The following is a 23,202-nucleotide window of genomic DNA, read 5'->3' as shown; positions in this document are numbered from 1 at the left end:
TTGGTCTTGGCTGCTGTTGGAAGAAATTGTCACTGGAGGTATCAGCCATGGGAGGAGACACAGGCTAAAACGCACACCAGCCTGGCCTCACCTCCTGCCGCGCACAGTAAATGGTCATTAAACCGTCTTTGCAGGGCAGTGTGTTTCACACTAACCAAGAAAGACTGGACACACCTGCCCTGTGCACTTAATCTCCAGAACGCTTATTCCTTATCTTGCTTTTGAATTTATTTTATTTGGAGACCTCTTAATTGATGGTATTTAGGAGTGTGTGTATTTTTTTTTAAAAAAGACAACAACTAAACCAAGACAAGCAGAGATGGTCATGCAAATTTAATAATGCATTGAAAAACACACAGTTTATTTGCCTAAAGAGGGCAAATGTCTACTCTGGCCTCCAGGCAGTGCTGCTATGCATCCTTTCCACACGTGGAGCAAGCAGAGCCAGGCAGCACAGGCACTGTCCATGCATGGCTCAGTCCCACGTACCCTCCTGCCCTGCTGTGCTCTCCCGAGCTGAGACACTTGCTTTATTATGCAGCTTGTTAATGAAAGTGCGTTAGCAATGCATACAAATCAATGTGAAATACACAACACCTCAATATAAAACCATGACAGCAATTATTGGGTATGCATTGCTTTGTTTTTCGTTCCAGCCCAGGCTCATCAGATGCCCAGCACTGACCATCTCCCCCACAGTGGCAGGGAGGGAGCGCAGTCCCTGCTGTCAGTGGATTAGACTTGATTTGGGGGCACAGCACTGTGGATTTTGGGATGAACAATCTCAGTTTAGTATAGTCAGTCACTGATTTCCCTAGAGCTGGCGTTGTGGATGTCACCCTAAATTTCCTCCAGTGGAAGCAGTCACAAACCATTGCGTACAGATATGCAATGCAGCTGCTAGCAGCAGGCACAGGGTTAAACTCTGCTAGTGCGGGTAAAAAAATAACCTCATTTTCCTTGGTCTTGTTGAAAACCTTTTTGAGGGTGTCATGAGATGGGATATTTTACCGTAGGAAACCTGAGTCTTTTCCCAGATCCTTCCCAAATGAATTTGTCCCAGTACCTTCCCTTGCCAGGGAAGGGCGCAGACACCAAGCACCCCTGCACAGGCAGAGCGAGCGCCAGGTGTGCAAACCCCAGAGCACGACCAGGTGGTGACAGCTTCAGGGGAAGGCCTGGGACAGGTCCTCTGCTCCTGGGAGCACAGCTCAGCATGCTGCATCTAATCAACAGGAGGCTGGAGGGACATCTCTCTATCTACAGGTTCATGAATGTATGCAAGTGTCTCTAGATTTCTTTCTCCCAAATCACCTGGAACGATTTCTGTCATCGCACAGGGGACAAATTGATATTACCTAGGCTACGTTTAGAGGAGCTGACAACACTGCACTTGAACAAAGTGTTTTTAAGCTTGTTAGCACTTGAGCAGGGTGGCACTTCAAGTCCTCTTTCACAGGTGACATGGATTATATATAGTTCAAGTAGAGAATCAGCAAGTCTTATTTCTTTTTTTGCTTTTCACTGACAGACAATCTAAAAGTCTTTATTGGCACCTGATTTCAACTTGAATAGTTGTGGTTTAGGAAGCAAAAATCTTTACAGAATTGCTGTAACTGAAGTGTGGGGTTAGTAATGCCTTGAACTGACAGTGAGCCTTGACACCTGATATAGTCTTCTTGTGTTCAGACCTCTTTCTTCCTCTGTCAGCAGTTTATCTCCTCTTGCTTCTTTTAAAAACACATTTTCCTCTCTCTTGCATAGCCCCAAGCAGACAAATACATCTAGGCTAATGGAAATGTGAAGTTAATATAAAGAGGAACCTTATTACCTCTAAGTTGTTTTTCCTTCTAAGCTCTCACTTACCATGTTAGGATGTTCGTGTTCCCTCCTGTTTTTCCTTTATTTCTCACCCCTTTGGAAAGATTCATTCCTAGTGAGGAATTACCTCTGGGGACACACGGAGCCTTCTGGCTGACTGACAGGTTAGATTTGATTAGTCACTTGCCCTTTAGCTGGAAATAAATAGCATACAATGACAGAGTGGGACTGGTGTGGAGTAACACCAATTAAAAGTTAGTAAGTACCCCTCATCTAAGCAATATTTAACTACATTAAAGACTGTACAGAAACTTTTGAAAAACAGTGCAGATATCAGTTAATGAATATACACGTCAAGAAAACAAAACCCCATAATTAACAGCTGAATAATTTTCTTTCTCTAGTAGAGTCTTTTTCAGGCATTGCCAATATTATTTTTGTTATAATTACTATAAATATTATGTAGTTTTTATACTTGAGTGTCCACATAAGGATGGATATGTTTTTAGATATGTTACATATTTTTAAAAGAGAAAAATCCAAATTCATGATCCTGTTCCATTAATCTCACCTGTCAGGTAGGAACATCACCAACAAAGAAAGTTCAATATGCAAAAGGCACGTTTTGCACTTCTTTCTAAAAGTAGCATAGTTCATGCATAATTGCGCCACATTATTGTCATTTGCTCCATGAATAAAGCATGAATACAGAGAAAAACAAGCAGATAATACTGGTAAAGTGACAGTAGCAATGCCCTTAATAATTCTCTGAAGCTGCACTGGATGGTGCAGACCTCATGCATAAGCCCATTGCCAAACGAATGCTAACGTGGGCATATGCTGTAGGAAGCGGTGCCCTCCCTGCACGGCACTGTTGTCCCCAGGGTGCAGATCGCTCCTGCTATGGAGCAGCAATAATTGGCTCCTAGTCTGCATTATCAAGCAAGGGATGATAGACACAGAAAGATGCAGATCATTCAACTGGCTGCTGGCTCTCTCCCCAAATCCCCTTTTTCTCACACGCATGCAGAGATCCAGTAAACAGTACACAGTTTGGTATTATTGGTATTATTTGGTATTTGTTTGCATTCAGACACATACTCGAGCTCCCCGCTGCATGTGGTCCGTGTTTTGAGAGTTTGCTCCTATCTGCCTCATAAAGGAATTTTGTGGTTGCCATCGCTGTTGCGTACATCCTGAATTGTATCCCGGGCTGTTGCGTAAACAGCATCTCTGAAGTCCCAGTCCACTGCTAATAGAAGTTTTCTTTCTCGCTGTCTGCAAAGAGCTCTCTCTTCCACCCTGCCAGCCTGGGGGAGGGATAGAAATGTACAAAATACCTTCTCTGCCTTAGGTGTGACATTTTCTTGTACGTGCTCAGGAGCACGGTGAGCCAGGTTTTTGCTCAAACATGGAATTCCCACAATGAAACATATTTGCAAAGCATGTCTGTTGGTGCTGCACTGGACCCAAAGCTGGCTGTGGGATGCCCTGCTATTTCACCTGCTAGAGGAGCCTGGGCACGTGTTTGATTTTGGAGATTGTTTGGTCCCATTCTGACTTGTGTGTCCACATACACCTGTGAGGAAATTTGCAGAAACCTGTGTAGTGATCATGGTTTCTTGCATATTCATCACAAGAGAGCTTTAAGAAATACTTTAGTTCATACTTTTAAATGAGACTTAAAGTCTCAGCTTTCTTGCCTTTCTTTATGCACTGGGGCGATGTATTTGTTTTTATTTTACTCTGTACTGAGTATGGTCACTGGTCATGACAGCAGATGAAGACATGCTAATGAAGAACTATGGCATAATATTTTGCTGTATTTTAAGGAAGTGTTGGAAACCCTAAAATGGTTTCCTTGATGCATGTGGTAGGGACTACAACCAAAGCGTCACACTGGTAATGCGATCCCGGGACTGTGGCCAAAATACTCTCGCTACCACGTGAGGAAAGGCTCCAGCTTTTCGTATGCCCCTGAAAGTCCAAGCAGGTGGAAAAAGCAACACAGCTCTCCTTCCACAAGCAGAGGAAGGGAGTGCCCTAAAAGCCCTAGGGGCATCAGGTGGCCATAGTTTTGCATTTCTGGACACACACATGGGTGTAAATAGAGCTTTTCTAAATGAGCAGGAAGCAAATTAGATCCCAGAGAAGTTTCTGTTTACTCCTGTTTGTACTCTGACGGTTTGCAGATGGGTTTTACCTTGAGGATCCACTGTATATGAAAAATTTAATATTAGATGTGTTACTTTTGCTGTTCTTCCTTGTCAGTGTAACTGACCTAGTAGCCAAGGAAAAAAAAAATATATTTGGACTTTCCTTCGGACCATTCCTTTATGGTCCTTCCTGACATTTTCATAAGCAAGCGAGCATATGGATAAGCAAGCATATCCATTAGAGAGGGCACACAGCTGGCTGAAAAAACACACTCATAAAGTACCTTTCAATGTCTTACTGTTGAACTGAGAGGCTATTTCAAGGAGTTCATATGGATCTATCTTGAGCCCATTAATGTTAATTATTTTCATTACTGACTTGGAGAAAGGATAAAGAACACATCTGAAGAGTGTGTATGAGTCTAGACAGATATTGGAAGAACTTTGGCTGCAAGAAATCAGACTTCAAAGGCAACACTGGCAAATACTGAAAGGTTTTGAAAAATCTCTGAGATAAAACTGAAGTTGTGAAGTACTACGCTTAGAAAAGAGGGAAGAAATGAGCTATTGGAAATAAAGAATAACTAGCACTGTTAGCATGACAGCTCTGTAAGAGAAAAACAAATCAAATTGCATTGTATTTCTAGCTGAATATGAGAAAACAAAATGACAAATCTTTCTCCATGGTATGTTAGCTGGTCTATGTTAGCTGGGTCATTAATGGAAAATAATTATTCTTTAGACAAAACTGGTGAGACCTCAAGTATGTGCACTCTATGTGCAGCTATAGGCATATCACTTCCTCAAAGATGAGACCAGAGGAGATTGCGAAAATAGTACGTTGTTCAGAAAGTGAATGGTTAGAGGGCAGGAAGTGTGAAGGTACTGGGCTTCTTATTTTGAGGGGAAAAAAAAGAGGAAGAATTATGATGATTTCAGAAAAACCAAAAAAAAAAAAAGGAAAGTAATCCACTTTAGCTTATCTGGACAATGAGGGAAATAGAAAGAACAAGTTAATTGGCAGCAAAACCCAGTGCAGCGTACCAAGAACTGTTGTAGGGTCTCCTTTTTTTGGAGATGTTTGACAGAGGCCTGGGGCAGAGAGCTTACTTGTCTCTCCCTTTGTTTCCAGAGAGGATTTCTAGACACCCATTTGAGCTCTACGTTTCTATCAGTAGAATATAACAGTACTAGCTGTTAGTTTTTTCCTAATAGCAATCCCCAATAGCAATCCATTGCTATTGCCTATTGGATCTTGTGACTATTAATTTCACAGGGCAGCAGCTCTGCAACCATTTCTTCTGTTCTGCGCTGAGACAGGTACGCTTTCTCAGGCAGAGTGATGCGCTGAACTTTGCGATATGCTTGCTTTTACTCGTGTCCTTCATTGAATCCCTGTGCCAGTGCTTTTTATTACCAACCTAGCCATTTTGGTTTAGGAACTTTTCTTTTGCTATGCACAGAAAAAGTCCCTACAAATTATTCTATGAATTTAAAAGAGTGCAGAAAGAAGAACAGAGGAAGAAAGCAGAATGGGACTTCTGATTTGATTAGTCATGCATATAGATATACATATGCATCTATAAATAAGTATACTACATTATTTATTGTTGTCTTTTTTATGTTCACAGGGCTACAGCTACTCATAGGGGCCAAGTTATATTCAAGGATGCCTTAGCACAACAGCTGTGTGAACAGGGAGGTAAGAGCCACCATCATATTAAAAATATCTGGCAAATGTGGTTTTCCATTGTACTTGCATGTCAGTGTTACTCATCGTGAAAGCTATTTCATAGAAAACTTAGTATCAGGATCTTATTTATATTCTTAAAACTGATACTTTCTTTGGCTTCGTACTTCCGTTGGCTTCATATGTCCCATTAGTTATCCAGGAACCCCCTCTGTCCTCTCTGCTAAACGCTGGGGAATGTACAAAAGTTAAAGTAAATCCTATTGCGTTATACACTTACCTGAAATCAGCCTGCAACAACCAACATTTATTTTTTGTCAAAACCACAACCTGAGTTTTAACTCTCACTGTATTAACTGTAAGCAAAAAATGCAATATGCCTGCAGCAAAAGCTTTGTTTACCATCCAGCTCACACGTATCTTTGTGAAGAACCTGCCTTCCCATTTTGTGAAGTAGGCCATCAAATTTTTGCCCGTCACCTACAACATTTGATCATTTTTATAGCTAAACAAAATATTTGACTTACGGAAACCTTAAAAATCTAATTGTTTACACAGCTTATCATATAAATCCTTTTGATGAATAACCTAAAAATAAACGTCCTGTTGTCAGCTGTTGTCTACAAACAGTACACTGCTTTGAACCTGCTTCATTAAAACAGTGGGAATTAGAGAAGGTATCCATCATTTTTGGTACAGGAGAGAAAAGAATTTCTGTGCTGATCCAGTTTTCTCCACAAAATTCCAATGATATTTCCATGTGAAAAGAGATGGTGAAATATGGGCCAACCAGTCTAAAATAAATATTTCAAAATTAGAAATGTGTTGTCATATTAACAAGAGAAAATCCTCCAAAATACATCTTTTGGGAGCATTAGAGCTATAAGGGTTTTTTTCCTATGAGTTTGGGAATATCTATGCAATGGCTTTTGCAATAAGAAGCTGTTGAACATTATGTCAGGAGCATATATTGAGTTATTCCTATGAGGTATGAATAGTACCTCTGTGATGATGAGAGAAAAGTATTTCAGTTTTCAATTTCAGTATTTGAGTTTTCAGTATTTTAATATTTTATCGGGAAGTGGGAAGGGGGATTCAGAGATGTGACTGAAGGTGTTAGCAAACAAGCTAAGAAGATGGTTGTATTTTGAATGAATTAGAAAAATGTAACACAGGTGCTGGCAAACAGAAGGGAGTGTTATAATGATCTGGATGGGAGGTGATTGGGCCAGGCATCTATCAGTATTTTTACTGTGTGGAAGGAAAAAGCATCTGGAGAAATTACCAAAATGCATTTGGTATTCAGAACAGGAGACAGATTGTACCCCCATAATGTGGGTGTGGAAGAGTAGTGTTTCGGTGACTAGGGTAAGGGGATTTGGGAACAGAAGCGTTGGCAGCATCACCATTTAGGATGTGCTAAGGAGGATGGTGAGGATATCTCACACAGGCTACTCACTGGATGGACTCAAGTCAAGAGTGGAAAAATTAATATGCAGAGTCATCAGCATAAAATGATGAAAAGCCTCATAAGCAGATGAAATTCTCCAAAGCAGGGCTGCGGTGAGTGCACCACAGCCAAAGGCAGTCTGTGGTGGCCAGAACAGGTAAGGAAAGGAGAAGGAAGTAAAAGACATATTGATGGCAGAGTGACAGAGAGCCAGAGAGCTGGCAGTGACCAGCACGATGAAAGCTACGTGCAAGTAAGCTGAAAGGAAATATATGACTATCAGTGTCAGAACTGGCAGCATGGTCGAGGACAATATGGGCACAGCAACAAGATTTCTCCCTGCTGGAATACCTTGATAAGCAGAGACTAGTGAGTAGAAATCCATCCATACAGGCTCTGATGGTCCTTTCTTCAGACATGTTGCATCAGGAGATACATTCGTAGGAGAGCTGACAGCAGAAACTGTAATTCTTTCACCCTTCTCTGCTTTACATTTCTTCAATTTTGGAGCATAACCTAACCTCAAATCAACATTTTAGCAATACTTACATTGGTTAGAACAGTAAGTCATTACGGTACTGCGAGTTCCCTGAGTTCACAGGGACTCTGCGGGACAAGGGAAAAATGGGATTTGTGTATCGGTTGTGTGTAGAGAATAAAAGATGCTGAGATGTGCCATCCCTGGGCCTTCACTGGTTGCTCGGCTGTGACAGTCCCTTTGCCTCCTCCTCCCACCTAGCCACTGATCGCCACGTCCTGCACCGCTTCCCTGAAACGGCCTCCAGCTTCCCCACCTTGTCAGTCTCCCGCATCCTCATGACTTTTTTGTTTCCTGTGATTTTTCCAGCAATTCTCTTTGCTTTATACACAGTCACTTCAGAGACTTTCTGGATTTCTTCCCCAAAATATGCGATGTCATTGTGGTAACTCTGCAAACATCAAGTTTGACTTAGTCAAGGATCACACAGAGGTACTGTTCTATGAGCAGTTGACAGTGTATGACAGCCATGTAATCAGTCATCAAATTTCCCTGCAATACCGATATGCAAGCTTCTCAGAGGTTCTCTTGGTCCTTCTCCCACACTTTTATCCTCACCAAGGCTTCCCTCCCCTTAGTTTCCTAGCTCAGCCACAGTTTCCTTGACTCAGATAATCAACCACCCCATTGCCCATTGCCCTTCCTCCTATCCCTTCCAGCACCAGGCTCTCCTCTGCCCTTTTGTTCTTATTTCTTCAGCAGACAATGTGCATTGCATTACTCCCCCTAACCAGTGCGAACTACTGTAACTCTTTTACTATTAGGATTAATTTTCCCATTCAAATAAAAGATGCTTTCTTTGACGCAAACCTCGCTTCTTTTATTCCATGAAGACAATCACAGTTTCATCAATACTATTAATGTAAACAAAGGATTCTTTCAGAAAGAATCAGTGAATTTCTTTAGATGCAAATATCATATTAAAATACACGCAAAAGAGCAAGGTAGATTGACATAAATGAGGTTTTATGGTCTGTTTCTGGCCCTAAACATTACTATATTGAAATGCTGTAGTGAATGATGTGACATATTAAGTAAAGAAAATAAAACCACAGGGCAACTTCATAGATGTAGTACAGAATATCTTTTTAATAAGTATGTTCACTGGAGATGATATCAGACTTCACAATAACTAGTACAAAGGATATACATGAAGACGTGAAAGTAGCAAGGAATCTTAGAAATCATGTTCACTGTGGCTGTCCACCCTCAGATGTGCATTAGTAAATCCTAATAGAGTTAATGGGATTTGTGCAGTGAAAGGGAAGTATAGTTCTTATTTTGAAGAGAATTAGAGGATGATAAAGGGTAGCATTAAGGGATGTCAGTGCCAAAGAAGCAGCCCTATGTATAATGTAAATGGAATAAGGAATGATGCCATAGGGAAAGACACCAAAGAAAGTAAAATAATCGCTTGAAAAGCTGTGTGTTCAGCATATAATAAATATTTTAGGAAGCTAGAGAGATCTTTGAGAACTGATGTAAGCTTTAAAGTTTATAAGAATTTTATTGGATATTGAAGAAAGAAGACATAAAAATTGTCAGACAAAAGAGTTAATCCAGCACAAATAGGCAAGAAAACAAAAACTGTATAAGCCAAGACAGAAAAGATAGATGTCTTATAAATACTTTTAAGGACAAATAAGGATGTTAATGACTGATTATATTCTTGCCATTAATAATATCTTTAATTAACAAGTCTTTAACTTGTTGATCTAATAGCAAAATAAATGGAAAATAAGGTAAACTTATTATTGTGCAGATTGATTCATATTTATTCCTGGCTTGAGTAGAACAAAAATCATACATTAGTAAACAGTAGCATAATTAAAATGGAGTTGGAAAAACAGCAGACCTGGCTGCATTGCACTGTAAAACTCAAAAGAGTTTAGGTCTATATGAAAACAGCAATGCTGCTGGGAGGAACAGCTCGCGGAGCAGGGATGGATGCAGCCAGCACTCGTGGCACACAACCCCACCTGCCTTTACTGCACCAAGCAGGGTGCTAAAGGGTTAAGGAGGCCATTTTCCCAGTACACTATGTACCTTTGCACCAGCAGCACCCTTTGGAATAAGGACCATACTGGGAGACTTGTGAGCATGTAATTTAGTTCTGACTGACTAGAGGAGAATCTCAGAACAGTAAAACCTAAGAGGTGGAAAAGATGAAGGATGTTGTTCCCTCCTAGTGCAAAATCATTCCTTTCAGCATAGTTCCCAGAATTTTATACAATCTCATACTCAATGCCACAAATTACATGATTGGGATTCCTTTCTTAAGAAACCATTCCACAGTCTGACAGATGTCTCCATATGAAAGAAATCCTGAGAATTGGCCCAGACTCTCTTTTATTTGATAGCTTTTGCCTGAATGTTTGTGGAAGACCTTTTAAGTGTGTCTTGTACCTTGTAAAATTTAAGAACACTCTAAAAAATAAATGCAAAACAGATGGCAGGCTCTCAGGCTTGACCAGAGCAGTATTTTACAGAACAGAAGACTGGAGTTCAGAGCTGACCTATTGTTCCTTGGCTTATGTGTCAATGAGAATAATGCAGCCCTCGGGCAACACACTGACGCTCTCTAGGGGGATGTTCAGCCTCTATCATTCAATAGCAACTTTGTTTACCGGTAGAGAGAACGTATTGGCAGGAGTCTAAATAAAAGCATTAATTTCCTTTTTCATCTTCATCTGGCTGCTAATGACAAGGAGATTAGACTTTTTCATAATCTGCAAAATAGAATATACCTCTCTCCACATCTTGTTTGCGATGAATTGATGAGCAACAGCTATGGCTGCTGGCTGTTGAACTCTGAGCAGGGTGTTCGTCTGGGAACATTTGAGCATTTGTGTTTCTGTAATTCACTTTTCTTTTGTATTTAAAAAAAACTTCAGGGTTCTGAGAAAAAAGAAAAAATAGTCTATTTATTTTCCAGTACGTTTTAAGAATATTTTCTTATGCTGTATTCCCTACCTATCCCTGTACACAGGCTTGACCCCATAGATCTATGGAATATGGCTGTCAATAGTACAAACTGATGTTGCTGGAATAAGTGTTTAATTTGCATTATGCTAGTTCTTTTTATCTGAATGGAGACTAGTTTTCCTTAGCAATTAACCATTACCATGTTTAATGATTTTGGTTCTTATTTTTCCACTGAGATCAGGACCATCACCAAATCTTGTTTCTCTCCTCATATTCCAGCTCCTCTGTCTGAAGATGGCATTCCCTTGCCACTTCTCTCGTATTTCTCTCCCTTCCAGTTTAACCAAAACAGGGCATATTTTTCTATTGGTTTAACCTTTCAGTAGCCTTACTTCATCCACAGAAAATTTTAACCTTTTACTCCAAAAGATGCCTTCATTCTCCCTCATCCCATTCACACAGAGCCCCACAATGACTCCATTGACTTCTGAATTCCCCATTACTTTCCTCAAGTTTCTCACACTTCCAGTTTGACTGTGGCCTTTCTCTGTCTCTGAATCACTTAGTTTTGTGTACTTTATTCTGTGTGTTTCCTTACCAAAGGAATTGCCTTGTCTTACAAGGCATGCATCCTACATTTCCTTACATTTTCTCATATTGTATTTGCTCATGCCTCTTAGATCATGAATTCTGTTGAGCTCCGTTTCCATTCTTTGCTTAGTACAATTTGTCTCTTGTAAAGCTCTATATACCCAGGGAACTAGTTAAAAATCAAATAATAAATTCATTTACTTTACCTTTTTAAAAAGAAATTACATTCTCATTCAAGCTAAGATGCATTTTGGAGCCACATAAATACTGATTCTAAATTTAAAACCATCCAACCAAGTGCCTAAGGAACATCTAAGAAAGTGAATCATGGTTTAAAATATGAACTAAGATGGCCTTTTTTCCCCCTCTCAGTCTGAAGTTTTGTGTAATTTTTTAAATTGTAAATGTTTTATATATTTGTCTTGTATAGCTACTCTGCACCATATCATTTTTTTTTAGCTTTGTCATGTTATGTAAGGAAAGTCCATTTGACTTCAGCCACACTGTATGGCCTACTGTACAATCCATATTGTTTTAAAATAAGTAGTTCTATAAATTATTAAAAAAGACAGATCTGAAAATATTTTAAAACTACTGAAGTTGGTTTTGTGTCATGTTCTAAATTTCTATTATTTTGGGGACCTTAACTACAACGCTTGAAGATTAACACAATGCTCTTTTGCAGTGAAATATAAAATGTAATACAGAAATGATTCATAGGGAGATTAAAGTCTAGGTTTATCACTCATTAAATAGTACGTTCACAGTCTTTTGTCATATTCAGCTCTGGAATTTGAATTACAAATTAGATAAGGAATACCTGAGGCAAAAGTGCTTGGGCTTCTCAGATCCTGTAGAGATTTGGGAAACATAACCCCTCCTAAAATAAAGTCTTTATTTGTAAGAACAACCTTTTGTCCAACATTAAGTGTTTGCTTAACTCCACCTTTATTTTTTTAAATGAGTGATCAGTAGCACTAATATGTAGCTGCACAATTTCCTTCATTTCAGTCCATTGGCAGCAGTTTTGGTTTGCAATACGCTATGCATACAACTGAAGAGGTGTTTTAGGAAAAATTCTCAGATCCCAATTTTGTATTCTTTAATCACATAAACAGATAGTTATATAAAAAATAATGCTGAAGTCAAAGCAGTTCGCAAATTTAAAGATTCCAAGTTTGTGCTATGCCTGTGCCTTTTGGCTGAATGCTGAAATTTTGCATAATAACTTTAGAAAGTATCATTAGTGATTGTATGTATCCTGGGCTGGACTACCTTCCACAGGGACAAGCCTCTTCCAAAGAGCGATGCCAAATGACCTGGGATGAATGGCAATCGTGTCTTTCATTTTCATTTTCAGGTCTGAACTGCTTTCGTTGGAGAGGAAGGTCTCTTTAATTGAGTTACTCTCTAGGGCTAATGAAATTTGCTTGGCCAACTAATGAGTCTGCCCATGACATGGCCTGACACGACCATCCTCGTCATAGATGAGCACTAGTGGAGTGGCTCTCAGCCACACCTGTCCTTGCAGTGGATCATCCCTTAGTGATGATCTGGAGCTAATGAAAAGGGGTAATGCAGAACATCAGAGACAGAGGTCTTATTTTAAGCTTAACCTCTTACAACATCAGGAATATTTCAAATCCCATGCCATAATGTACATCTTTTCCTACTGGCAAAATCCGCAACAGCCGGCATGGCTCGATCTGGGAAATAATTCAGTTAATCCAGCTTAATCCATTTCTTCTGTGCAAAGAGTTTTTTAAAGTTTTCTAGAGAAACTTATACACGCCTCCATGGAGAAAAACAATGCCTGGGACTGCAAGGGAGAAATGCAGTCTATTCCTGTGTAGTACCCACCAGTGCAGCCCAGCATTATCCTGGAGGCAGTGCCAAGCTTAACGTGCAATTGGAGTTGTATTGCTCCAGATTTTGTACTGTCATGATGAGAGGTCTTGGCCATTGCTTGAGTCATTACTGGCATTTCTGCTAGGGAAGACAAGATGGTGTGGCTAATTTTCTTGTATAAAAATGCAGCAAGTTAGCTGCATAAAAAAAAAAAGATTCGTATTTCTGCATGCCTGCGATTTCTATTTAGCATCAAACTCTCAAGAATGCCTTTGCTCTTCGCTGCAGTAAAGCTTTCAGTGGTTCTGTGGTTGTTTTCAGCGTTGTCTATATATGTATAAGGTTACTGGATGGAGTAAAAGCTGATAGTCTCCTAAGTTGTAAGTCAGTTACATTAAAGGTTTCTGTCTAAGCTAAATCCACACTGCTTGCCATTCTTTTCTCGTCTGCAGATACCTCAGTTGTTTCTTGCTCAGTCTTTTTAATCACCAACTTCCCCATGAAATGTTGCAATTTCATTACAGAATGTTACGCCTCCATGCAAACCCAGTGTGTAAGGAGAAGGCAGGAAGAGAAAAACAAAATTCTTGAGATTTGTATTGGACTTTCTATTCAAATGACTATGCGTGAGGGCTCTACAAAGATTGCTGCATTCATTTTTATGTTTATTTTTAATCTATTTTTAATTTGTCAGATGTTATGGCAGAAATTGCATTACTTCAGCAATTTTTTGCAAATACGCTGAAGAAATCGGGAGTACTGATACCATTTAGGTCAGTGCCCAACAAGAAACACAGAATAATCAACAGAATCCTGGCTTCAAAAATTCTCTTTTTTTGGTGTTCTATTTACCAAAGTACAAAATACAGCTAGAAGTATAGCTGCATGGGCAAGGTACTGAGAGGCAAAAGAGGTAGCTGCTCCCCAGGAGCTTGCTTGCACCCTCTTTGCCTCCATGAAAGAGGTGTAACTTACTTTGGATTTAAGATCGGGCAAGGCTGTGGATGTAGTAGCTACCATGGAGTATCTAGCACACTGTGTAGTCACCTTCTAGACTTCCCCATATTTTTTGTGTAGCTATGCCCTTTCAGGTACATTCTGTTTTCATTTGTGTAATGTTACACCGAGACTCCTGTTGCAAAGTGTTGAGAAGACTACTTAATAAAGTTTTGGCATTTCATACGTATGCCCCCCATGCATTGTGTTGTTACAATATTCTACTGTTTCTTGGAAGACAAAGACCTACTGGGGAATTGATTCAGCAATGCATATAAAAATGTGCTTTAAAATAAATGTTTGATTCAGTGATTTGTGGAGTCAATCTGTTACTTGTTGCCCTAGGAATACTAGGATTTTTTTCTCCAAAAAATATACCCAGTAAAATGTTGTCCAGTGCAGTATAAATGGTCAAAGTGTGGCATTTTTGCCTTGCCTAGACTATTTCTTTTGTTCAGCCTAATTCCCACTCTCTTTGTCAATCATTGAATTACTGAACCTTAATCCAAATTATTTCTAATAATATCTCATAATCCTAGACTAGAAGTGATATTTCTTACCTTGCTGTACAACCATTTCTGTCTTTCATTTATTATTGATGGTTATTTTAATTAGAGAATATTTATTTTTAATTTCCTATTATATTTTTATAACTTTCAGTGTGTATCACATTTTTCATAATTAAACTGTTGGGATAGTTGACTTGAGAGAACATGTACTGTACAATTTGTTTTATGCTGAATTGATTTTTAATGCTGCAATTAAGCCCTGATCATAGAAGATATTCATGCACTGTATGTCTTTGTTCTCCGCAGCCCCGACAGAAGCTCCCTTACATCCTCACCTAGGTAGGTGATTTGTCATTCTTATTACTAAAACTCAGAATCACTAACTTTATTATAATAAATAATCTGTGAGGTCATATGAAACTAGCTCTGGGGAATTCAAATAAAAATGAGACTCATATAAAATGAATTGAATTATGTCTAATTCTGATTAGTTGTTTTTTCATTGTGATTTTTATTGCTGTTTATTTATGGTCTTTGAGCCCTTGCAGTGCGAGTATATCACGCTGCAGAGTTTTTCTTCCTAGCTATGTATTAGCACATCTGTTTGCAGGAGAACCCGTAACCCCAGGGTGGGACAGCACCATCACCCCGGTGCTGGGTCACTGGGAGGAAGGCTTTGTCACGGTGCACCTCCGAGGCGCACCCAGGAGCGGGCTACTTCTGCTCTCCACGCCGGGCACGGAGCATGCAGCAGAGCTCCGGCCCTTGCACCCACCAACCTGTGTGTTGCAATTGGATTAGTCCAGGACAGATTCTGGCATCCTTGCTCAGTTTGCATAGCAGGTGACAGTTACTTCATTCATTTAATGGAAGTATTTGTAGAGAAAGTTCTGTTTAATACAAACACAGCTGCCAAAGTTTTGGGATTTGGGGGTTTTTTTGGTCATTATACATAAATGATACCGCAAATCTAGGGGGAAAGGTGGAGTCCAAAGTTTGCAGACTGATGGTTAGAAACATTTGCGTAACGTAACTCACAGTTTATACTCCTTAAATGAGCTGATCTTTACTGCCAGCGCCACTGACAGCAGCAGAGAAATTCCAATGAATTCATGGATTTTTGCTTATGAGTTATCAGAATGAACCCTCTGACTATTAGAAGTGTAGTACACTCACTAGGACATTTCATCCCTCCTTGTGCCAGTGTTTCCAAAATCTGGATTCAGAGGGATTTTCTTCTGAACATTCAGAACAACCAACAACTCAGAACAAAAGTTCTTAAAACATTTAGTACATACTTGATGACTGCATCTTTTCACAGCCGTCGCACTTTGGTGATAGATTGGGAGACTTCTTAATTTTATGTGGTACTATGATCCAGAGTAAGCACAAAACCCTGTAACTGAGAAAACCCTCCTTTTGTAACTAGCGTACTTTAAAAAGCTGATTTCCTCATTTCACAATGCATTCCTTTAGCCCTAGGTAAGGCAACACTTAGAAAGCACTGGATGATTCCACTGGATTTTTTTCATATAGTGCTTTCTTTTCTTTGTAGCTGAAATGCACAGTGACAGCATTATCCTACGAGATGACTTTGACTCTTACCATCAGCAAGAATTGAATCCTACCATGTGGTGAGTTTCAGACTTCTGCTTTCCTTTACACGCATTTGAGCAAATTAAAACATTTTGGTTATTATAGTGAAGTATTTGTATTACATTAATTCTTAGATACTTCAGCTCACATTGGTGTAAGCTTATGTGTGGCTTTGCTCTATTGGGACCTAAATATATTGGTTTATTCATTAATTGATTAATGAGTGACTGAGAAATTTTAAGCCCATTGAAGTGAGTGACAAATTCTCATTGACTTCAAATTTTGAATGAATCCAAAAATAGAAAGAAGTAGAGCTGAGCTCAGTGAGTGTTTTTGTACGAAGATTTTGATTTCTTGAAATCATAGCTTTTCATGGAAAAGGTGATGAATCTCAATAATTAAACTTTGTTTTTTCAAATTTTTTTTAATTTCATGTTCATGTAGCACATATTTCTGGCGAAGCTAACTATAGTAACAACTCCTTCTAAACTGAAAACAAATGTTTCCAAATCATTCAAAAGAAAAAATGAACCGGAATTAAATACCTCCATCTAATTTTCAGCTGCTGAAAATGTTTAAGGTTGACTTTTTTTCTCTTTTTGTGGAAGGCAAATTTTTTCAAAACTTTTGTATTGTATAGGAAGGAAAACCCTTCCCTTCCCAGCTCTATACAGCACCTCCCAATTGCTAGGTTTTTGTTGTTTGATGGGATTCCTGAGTAGGGTCATTCATATTATCACAGTCTACATCTGAAACAGCAAGAACAGGTTGTTATCATTCTTTAACCAGTAGATGCTGTTGGAGAATCTTGGGACTCCACGTGCATAATAAGGCAAGCACAATTTAGGACGGGTCAGGCAGAAGCTTTGTTAACTATGATCGTAGTGAGAGAGCACTCAGATAGCATCTCCCCCTCTGCTACCCCGTTCTCTGCCAAGCGATTGCAGAGACCCAGCCCGTACACTGTTTCAGAAAACAAGGGAAGAGGTGAGGAAAAACAATCATTTCAATGCTAATAAAGCCACGTGTCCATCCCTGGGAGGGATGAACTCCTTAAGCCGCTGACACAGTTTAAGGACTCCAACAGTAAACAACAGGACAATACGGAGAGATGGCTGTTGGCGGAGCCTGGAGGAGTGGCACACCCAGTGTCACCTTAGCTCAGAAGTGGGGAGTTGGAAACGATCGCAGACTGTTAGCTTTTAGCCAAAAGGAATGTTCTTTTAGCAAAGATGACTCTTAGCCAGACCTCTCAATCTTAAATATTAATAATTTTACCACCACAATGGTTACAGGGATAGAGTACCATTTCATATGATATATGTATGTACCTCACAAAAGAGGAAGTTATAGGTCTCTTATAGTACAAAACTGATTCTGTTCTGTATAGTGAATATTTCTATTGGTCATACTATACCCAGATAAACACATCTATTGGTCTTAGCATGGAGTTTTGAAGGTTGGAGTCTCCTTTTATTGTATGAGATAGTTACTGAGTTTTCTATTCCTTCCACTCCTATTTCATAAGTATAACTAATTTTATTGATTTAATTCATACGAGATACGAAATATTCTACTGGGTTAGTTTATCTTGTTCAAATAAATTCTTGACGGGCATTTGGGCTGTTACCTGCATTTGTCAGTTAGGAATACATATGTTCTGTGAAATCTGACTTCATTTTCCTTTTTTATTAAGGCCTGTCAGTTTTCCATCTGTGCAGGTCTTTCACAGTTTCACCATCTTATGTAAAAAGATTGTGGTTTATGGAATTTTATGGATATTTTTCTTTTGCACATACTTATTGTAATACTTTTTAATATGTGCCTACTATTTTTCGTCCCTTTGTTCCTTTTGTCTCATGTCTTTAAATGTTTTTCTGGACAGATGCATTAAGGACCTGGAATACTATAATATAAAAAACCCCTCTTTCTTTATGGGAATGAATAGATCAAGGACTCTTAATGGGTTACAGAATAGCTGCCAAGGTAGATAGCTTTAGCAGCAGTGTGTTAAATGGGCTTGAGTGGAAAGAAATGAGAGGAGGCATTATTTCCCTGCAGATGTCTCATAACTCACAGAGGGCTTGTCTGTTGGGAGCCTCTGTAATTTATTTATCCATTGCTCTCTTATCTTTAAATTCATCCTTGCTTTATAGAAGTCTCAACAGAGAAATTTCAGACTAAAAGGGCCCCCCGTCTCCTGTTCCTTTTGTCCCCAAGATTTGGATTTGGTCCCCCTGGAATAACCTTGAGCCACCTTGGTTGGTGGGTCAGTGCAGAGAGGTGTGTGCTGGGAGAGAGAGTCCCAAAACTCACCGCAATCCTGAGACAGATTTTCCTGTAATAACACCGGAAAGCCAACATCTTCAGCAATGCTAAATAGAAGTGGAGCGCAAATAAAAGAAAACTGTAATGAGGTGTCATGAGCTTTTCTGCATAAAGGATTTCTACAGTAGCTCTGCCTCCAGTGAAGACCCGCTTAGTGGCAGAAAGCTCATTCTCATTTGATTGTCTAGTGGCAGTTAAATCAGGGATTATTAACAGTTTACGCCATCCACCCTAAAATTGCATTTTTTCCCCTGGCAGCTGCTAAAATCCCATCTTTACCACAAACAATTGCAGTAACTGCTAGAGCAGTATTTCCAGCCCTGCTTGGTCCCTGGTCTGCTGTGCTCGGAGCGTGCGGTAGCAGCTGCCTTGTGTGCACTGATACTCCAGCACTGCCGTGTCACCAGGGGCCACTTAGATTAAGCCACTCTAATAATTTCTGAAACCATTATTTGTGTAAAGATGAAAAGAGAAGTGTTTCTATTTTCCTATGATCTTTTCTTCCCAAATCCTACATAACACTGGCTTGGATGTGATTAATATTGTCCCACTCCTTCTGATCCCCTTTCTGGCATGTGCAGCTCTGGCAGAGACATACAGTCCAAGTGCACAAGCAAAGCATTTTATAGCTTCTGTGTGTGTCTAATTTTATGAGTCCCAGCAGAGCCTGTGTGTCACTCCATCGCTGGGAGAGGCCTCACATCAAACAACTATTTTGCACAAGGGCACTGTATGATTTCGAGAGTGACTGCCTGTTTTTTATGGATTTCTGCTCTTTCAAATGCGTTAAAAGACACATCCTATCCAGCAACCATCTGTTTCTTTGGAGGCTCAGGAGCAGAGAGGGAGTGGCTACAAGTGTTTCTGGAGCTGCAAGGGGAGGAGAAAGGGAAGGTTGGGATGGGGCTCTTTGTAAACAGAAAAATCACAGCATCTGGGAATGGGTTCCTGACCTAAATCACTGTTTGGTGATTGAAAGAAAATGCGAAAAACTGCTAAAGTGGGAAAGGACAGGGAGAGGAGGAAGCAGCAGGAGAGGACACGTAAGGAGAAGGAAGCAGGGAGGATTTTTGTGCTGGGAATGCAGGAATGGGAGCATGTCTCATCTCTCTCGTTTTCTTGGGACTCAACCACCATGAGGATTTTCTTGTGTGGTGTGTCCAACTAATTTTTCTATTCTTTTCTTCCAGCGTGCAGTCATGTCAGAATATGATTACTTCCAAAGTCCCCAACCCATAGGCACAAGCCTGCTTACTTAAGCAAAGATTTCCTCATTTCTTGGGTCTCATTCGCCACCAGCTTTACAAAGATCTCTTTGGCTTGTGAAACAAATACGCTTCACACATTCATAAATGTCCAATGTATTTTAAGCCTAACATGTATTAGCTGTGGAAGTTAAGGTAGGTAAGTGACTCCCACTCCATGGTAAATGTAGCACCAATGGCCATGCTAAGCGGTTCACAGCTGACTTGTGGAACTAATTAGACAGTAATGTTTAGTGCATTTTTCAATGAAAAGTCTTATAGTACAGGTGATGGGTGATCCATGAGACTTGCTGAAAACTGAAACAGGAGTGTGTTAGTTCAGAAAGCTCAGGAACCATGGAAGTAATTGGTTTCCTCTGTAGGGAAAGGGAATCTGCACCATGTACCACTTGCCAGGGAAGGGCCAGGGAATGGCTGGATGAGAAGAGGTCCAATATGGGTGGTATTTGGAAGACTGTCTAGGTCGTTGAGCACCTGTTTCTGTGACCATCTTGCCTCCATGTAACCTCATAAAATTGCAGAGGAGAGTATAAAAAAGGTGCTATATAAGAACTAAAATAGGCCAAACAAGAACAAATCTAGAAAAAATATTCTGTTTAATCCTATCATAAGTGATTTAATGTTGAGACAAAAAAGGGGGAAAAAGAAGATGCATAAATTAGTAAAGAAGAGATTCTGGCATTAATGTATGTTTCTGCATAAAACACTTAGTTTTAACAGTAGGCCTGTAGACAAACAGGGGATTCGGTACATTTAAAAAAGAGAGACTCTGTACAGAAGCTTGTTGCTGGCTAAACAATCCTTCCCAACTTGATGCCATCTTTCACGGCAAAGCCTATCAGCACTCCAAACTGCAATGGCTTACAGAAGACATACTCTTCAAAGATGACATGAAGAAAAGCTGAGCATGTAAAATCAATCAATAAGAAATGGGTTCAATCACTTTTTCATGGCATATGAGAAATGAAGAGGTACAGTGATATTTCCAGTGTCAAAGAGGTGGAGAAAAGCTTTGTGACAGGAGAGAGAAGTCCTGAAGTGGTTTCCAAATCGCACTAAAACTGTGGGATTAAACTTCAGAAAGATTTATGTTTAAAAATCTCTTGGCAGCTTGAGATGTTTATCTTCTTTATAGTCCAGACATCACACAAGACATCAGTCAATATAATGTCCACAAACTCAGGTATTGTACAGGGAAACGAGATGACAAATAGGGATGAGGAAACAGCAGATGTTTCCCCTTCAGCAAAGTGAAGAACAATAGCAGATAGAGGTGGGACTATCTAAGCCAGAGATGAGAGCGATGGCAGGTCTGCAGAGAAGACATCTAGATGAATATGACACACGTCAACAGTGGCAGCAAGTACCAGCTGTGAAGAGAAAGCTAAAGTGATTTTAACGTGCTAAGATTTTAGATCAGGAAGGTGAGAAAGATAATGTAAAAAGCTGCACCCAGCCAGGGCAATTAATACTGTCTCCTGTTTGTATAAATGAAAAAGAAATTAACCTTCCTGTCTGCACCAGGAAAGGAGCAAATTGGATCGTTTCTAAACACGTAGTACTGTGACGATGATCTGAGGAACAGCAGATCAATTATCTTACTCTTCATGCATTCCTGTCAAGCTAGTGAGCAATTTATTGTCAGAAGTAATGCATTTCAAAGAGAGCACAAAGGTTTGAATCAAGATTACCAACAACCATCCAATTTCTTATGAAAGGAGTCATCCTAGAAAAGATGAGTGATGGTGAAACAGCTGTATTAGAAGGACAGTGTTTCTGGATTTCCAGACAGTATTTCGTAGACCACATTGCAGAAGTAGAATAGATGAACAGCTGAATCATTTTGTATTCATTGAAATATGAGAATTACAAAATTAAAATATCCCTTGGATTATGTAGCCTGACCTTTCATGAGGGGCTAAGTGGCCCCTCCATAGTATTCATAGTCAAAGTTTTCTGCCATACCTGTCTCTCCCTGCACATATCAGGAATTCAGGTAGATACTCCACTATAAAATTCCAAAATGTAGGGGCAGATAATGAAAATAATGCTCATAAACAGCCAGAATCCTACAGAATTCCAGGTATTCTTCTAGTTCCTGTCCCTCTGTTCTTCAGTTATCAGAGTCTAGGGATCAAGTGAAATTTAGTGAACCAAGTGAATCAAGTGAAACGACAAAACATGTCCTCCATGAACTCTGTTTCTCTACTTTCTCTTAAAGCACAATTTCGTTCACTCACATGCTCTCTTCTTGCCTTATATTGAGAAATATATAAAATTATGGGCTGACTGTGGCTTCTATAAGTAAATATTAACTCATTGAATTCAATAGGAACTACATTACTTTATTAGAGGATTTAATTTTGCTGCTTAAAGTCAAAATCCTAAATGCTATCAGTGTGAATTGCTGAATGACTTTATTGACACACTCATACAGGAAAAAAACTCAAGGATTTTTTACATCTGACTTTGTTTTGGGAAGTGGAGCTGAAACTGACCTTTAATAAAATCTCAGAATAAAGGAGAGATTTGGAAAGTGGGAACAAGGCATTCATCTTTGACTTCTGTAATGGACTTGGACATGAGAAAGCCAGTCCTGTGCTGAATTCACCCAGGACCAACTGAAGAGACCCAAAATAACCAGTGCAATCAATGATTCACCACATCTGTGCATCTGAAAACCTAACGTCTATAGCTCAGCAGAGCTTAGCACTCACAGACCTGCAGGGTATTGTGCAGGGTATTGTACGCCGCCCAGAGTTAACCCATTTTGCCAAAAGTTACCTACACTTTGCTGCCCTGGGAAGCCAAGGGAGTGGTGAGGAGCCCCAGTCTGCTCCAGGAGCAGACCAGGAGGTAGCTCCATTTAGTTAAACATGTACTTTAAGAATTAATTTAAACATTATTTCTAATCACTACTGGGGTTTGCAGCAGCCCATCCTGCCTTGCTCAGACCTTTTGGATGCATGGCTCCTGCAGGGAAAAGCTGTCCCAGCTCCATGGGGTAGCTGACAATGCTACCAGTCTCTTCCTTGCAATGCAGCTGGAGATTTCATTTGCCCTGTCCAGGACCATGGTGGGCTGATGGTTTTCAGATACTCAGGAACAGAAAAATCCTGCTCCAAGCAGTTTACAGAAAGACTTGCAGAGGTTTAAGATAACACTTATTAATGAAAAGACAAACAAGCAACATAAATTAGGAAAAGAGGTGAAAAGACCCCAAGGAAATTTGTGTAAGAATCAACTATACATTGATAGTATGTATCAATTATCTATGATCATCTACGATCATTGAAAACTCTATCATATATGTTGACAGCAAGTCCCGATCTCTTTGGGATTTCTTCCTTTTCATCTGATTTCCTGTAAGATCTGCCATCCAGAAATTAGCCAGAGAATGAAAAGACAGAAGAAAACCAAGCATTTGCACACTACTAAACTCATCTGGGCTGTGTATATGGGAATGTGTATTTTGGTGACATTATGCAT

At 39.7% G+C, this 23,202-nt stretch overlaps 1 protein-coding gene across 1 annotated transcript in view; it reads left to right on the top strand.

Moving 5' to 3' along the window:
- RELN (reelin) overlaps nt 1-23,202 on the top strand; it is a 293,911-nt gene that overhangs the window by 114,611 nt on the left and 156,098 nt on the right. Inside the window, exons 4-6 of the mRNA XM_072867100.1 lie at nt 5,609-5,679; nt 14,831-14,863; nt 16,080-16,158. Of these exons, the coding sequence (XP_072723201.1) occupies nt 5,609-5,679; nt 14,831-14,863; nt 16,080-16,158 (183 nt within the window). The remainder of the gene's footprint in view (nt 1-5,608; nt 5,680-14,830; nt 14,864-16,079; nt 16,159-23,202) is intronic.

This window comes from Ciconia boyciana, chromosome 1, assembly GCF_034638445.1.
Source record: "Ciconia boyciana chromosome 1, ASM3463844v1, whole genome shotgun sequence".
In the NCBI taxonomy this organism is placed as follows: Eukaryota; Metazoa; Chordata; class Aves; order Ciconiiformes; family Ciconiidae; genus Ciconia; species Ciconia boyciana.
This window is presented reverse-complemented; position numbering and strand designations above follow the sequence as displayed.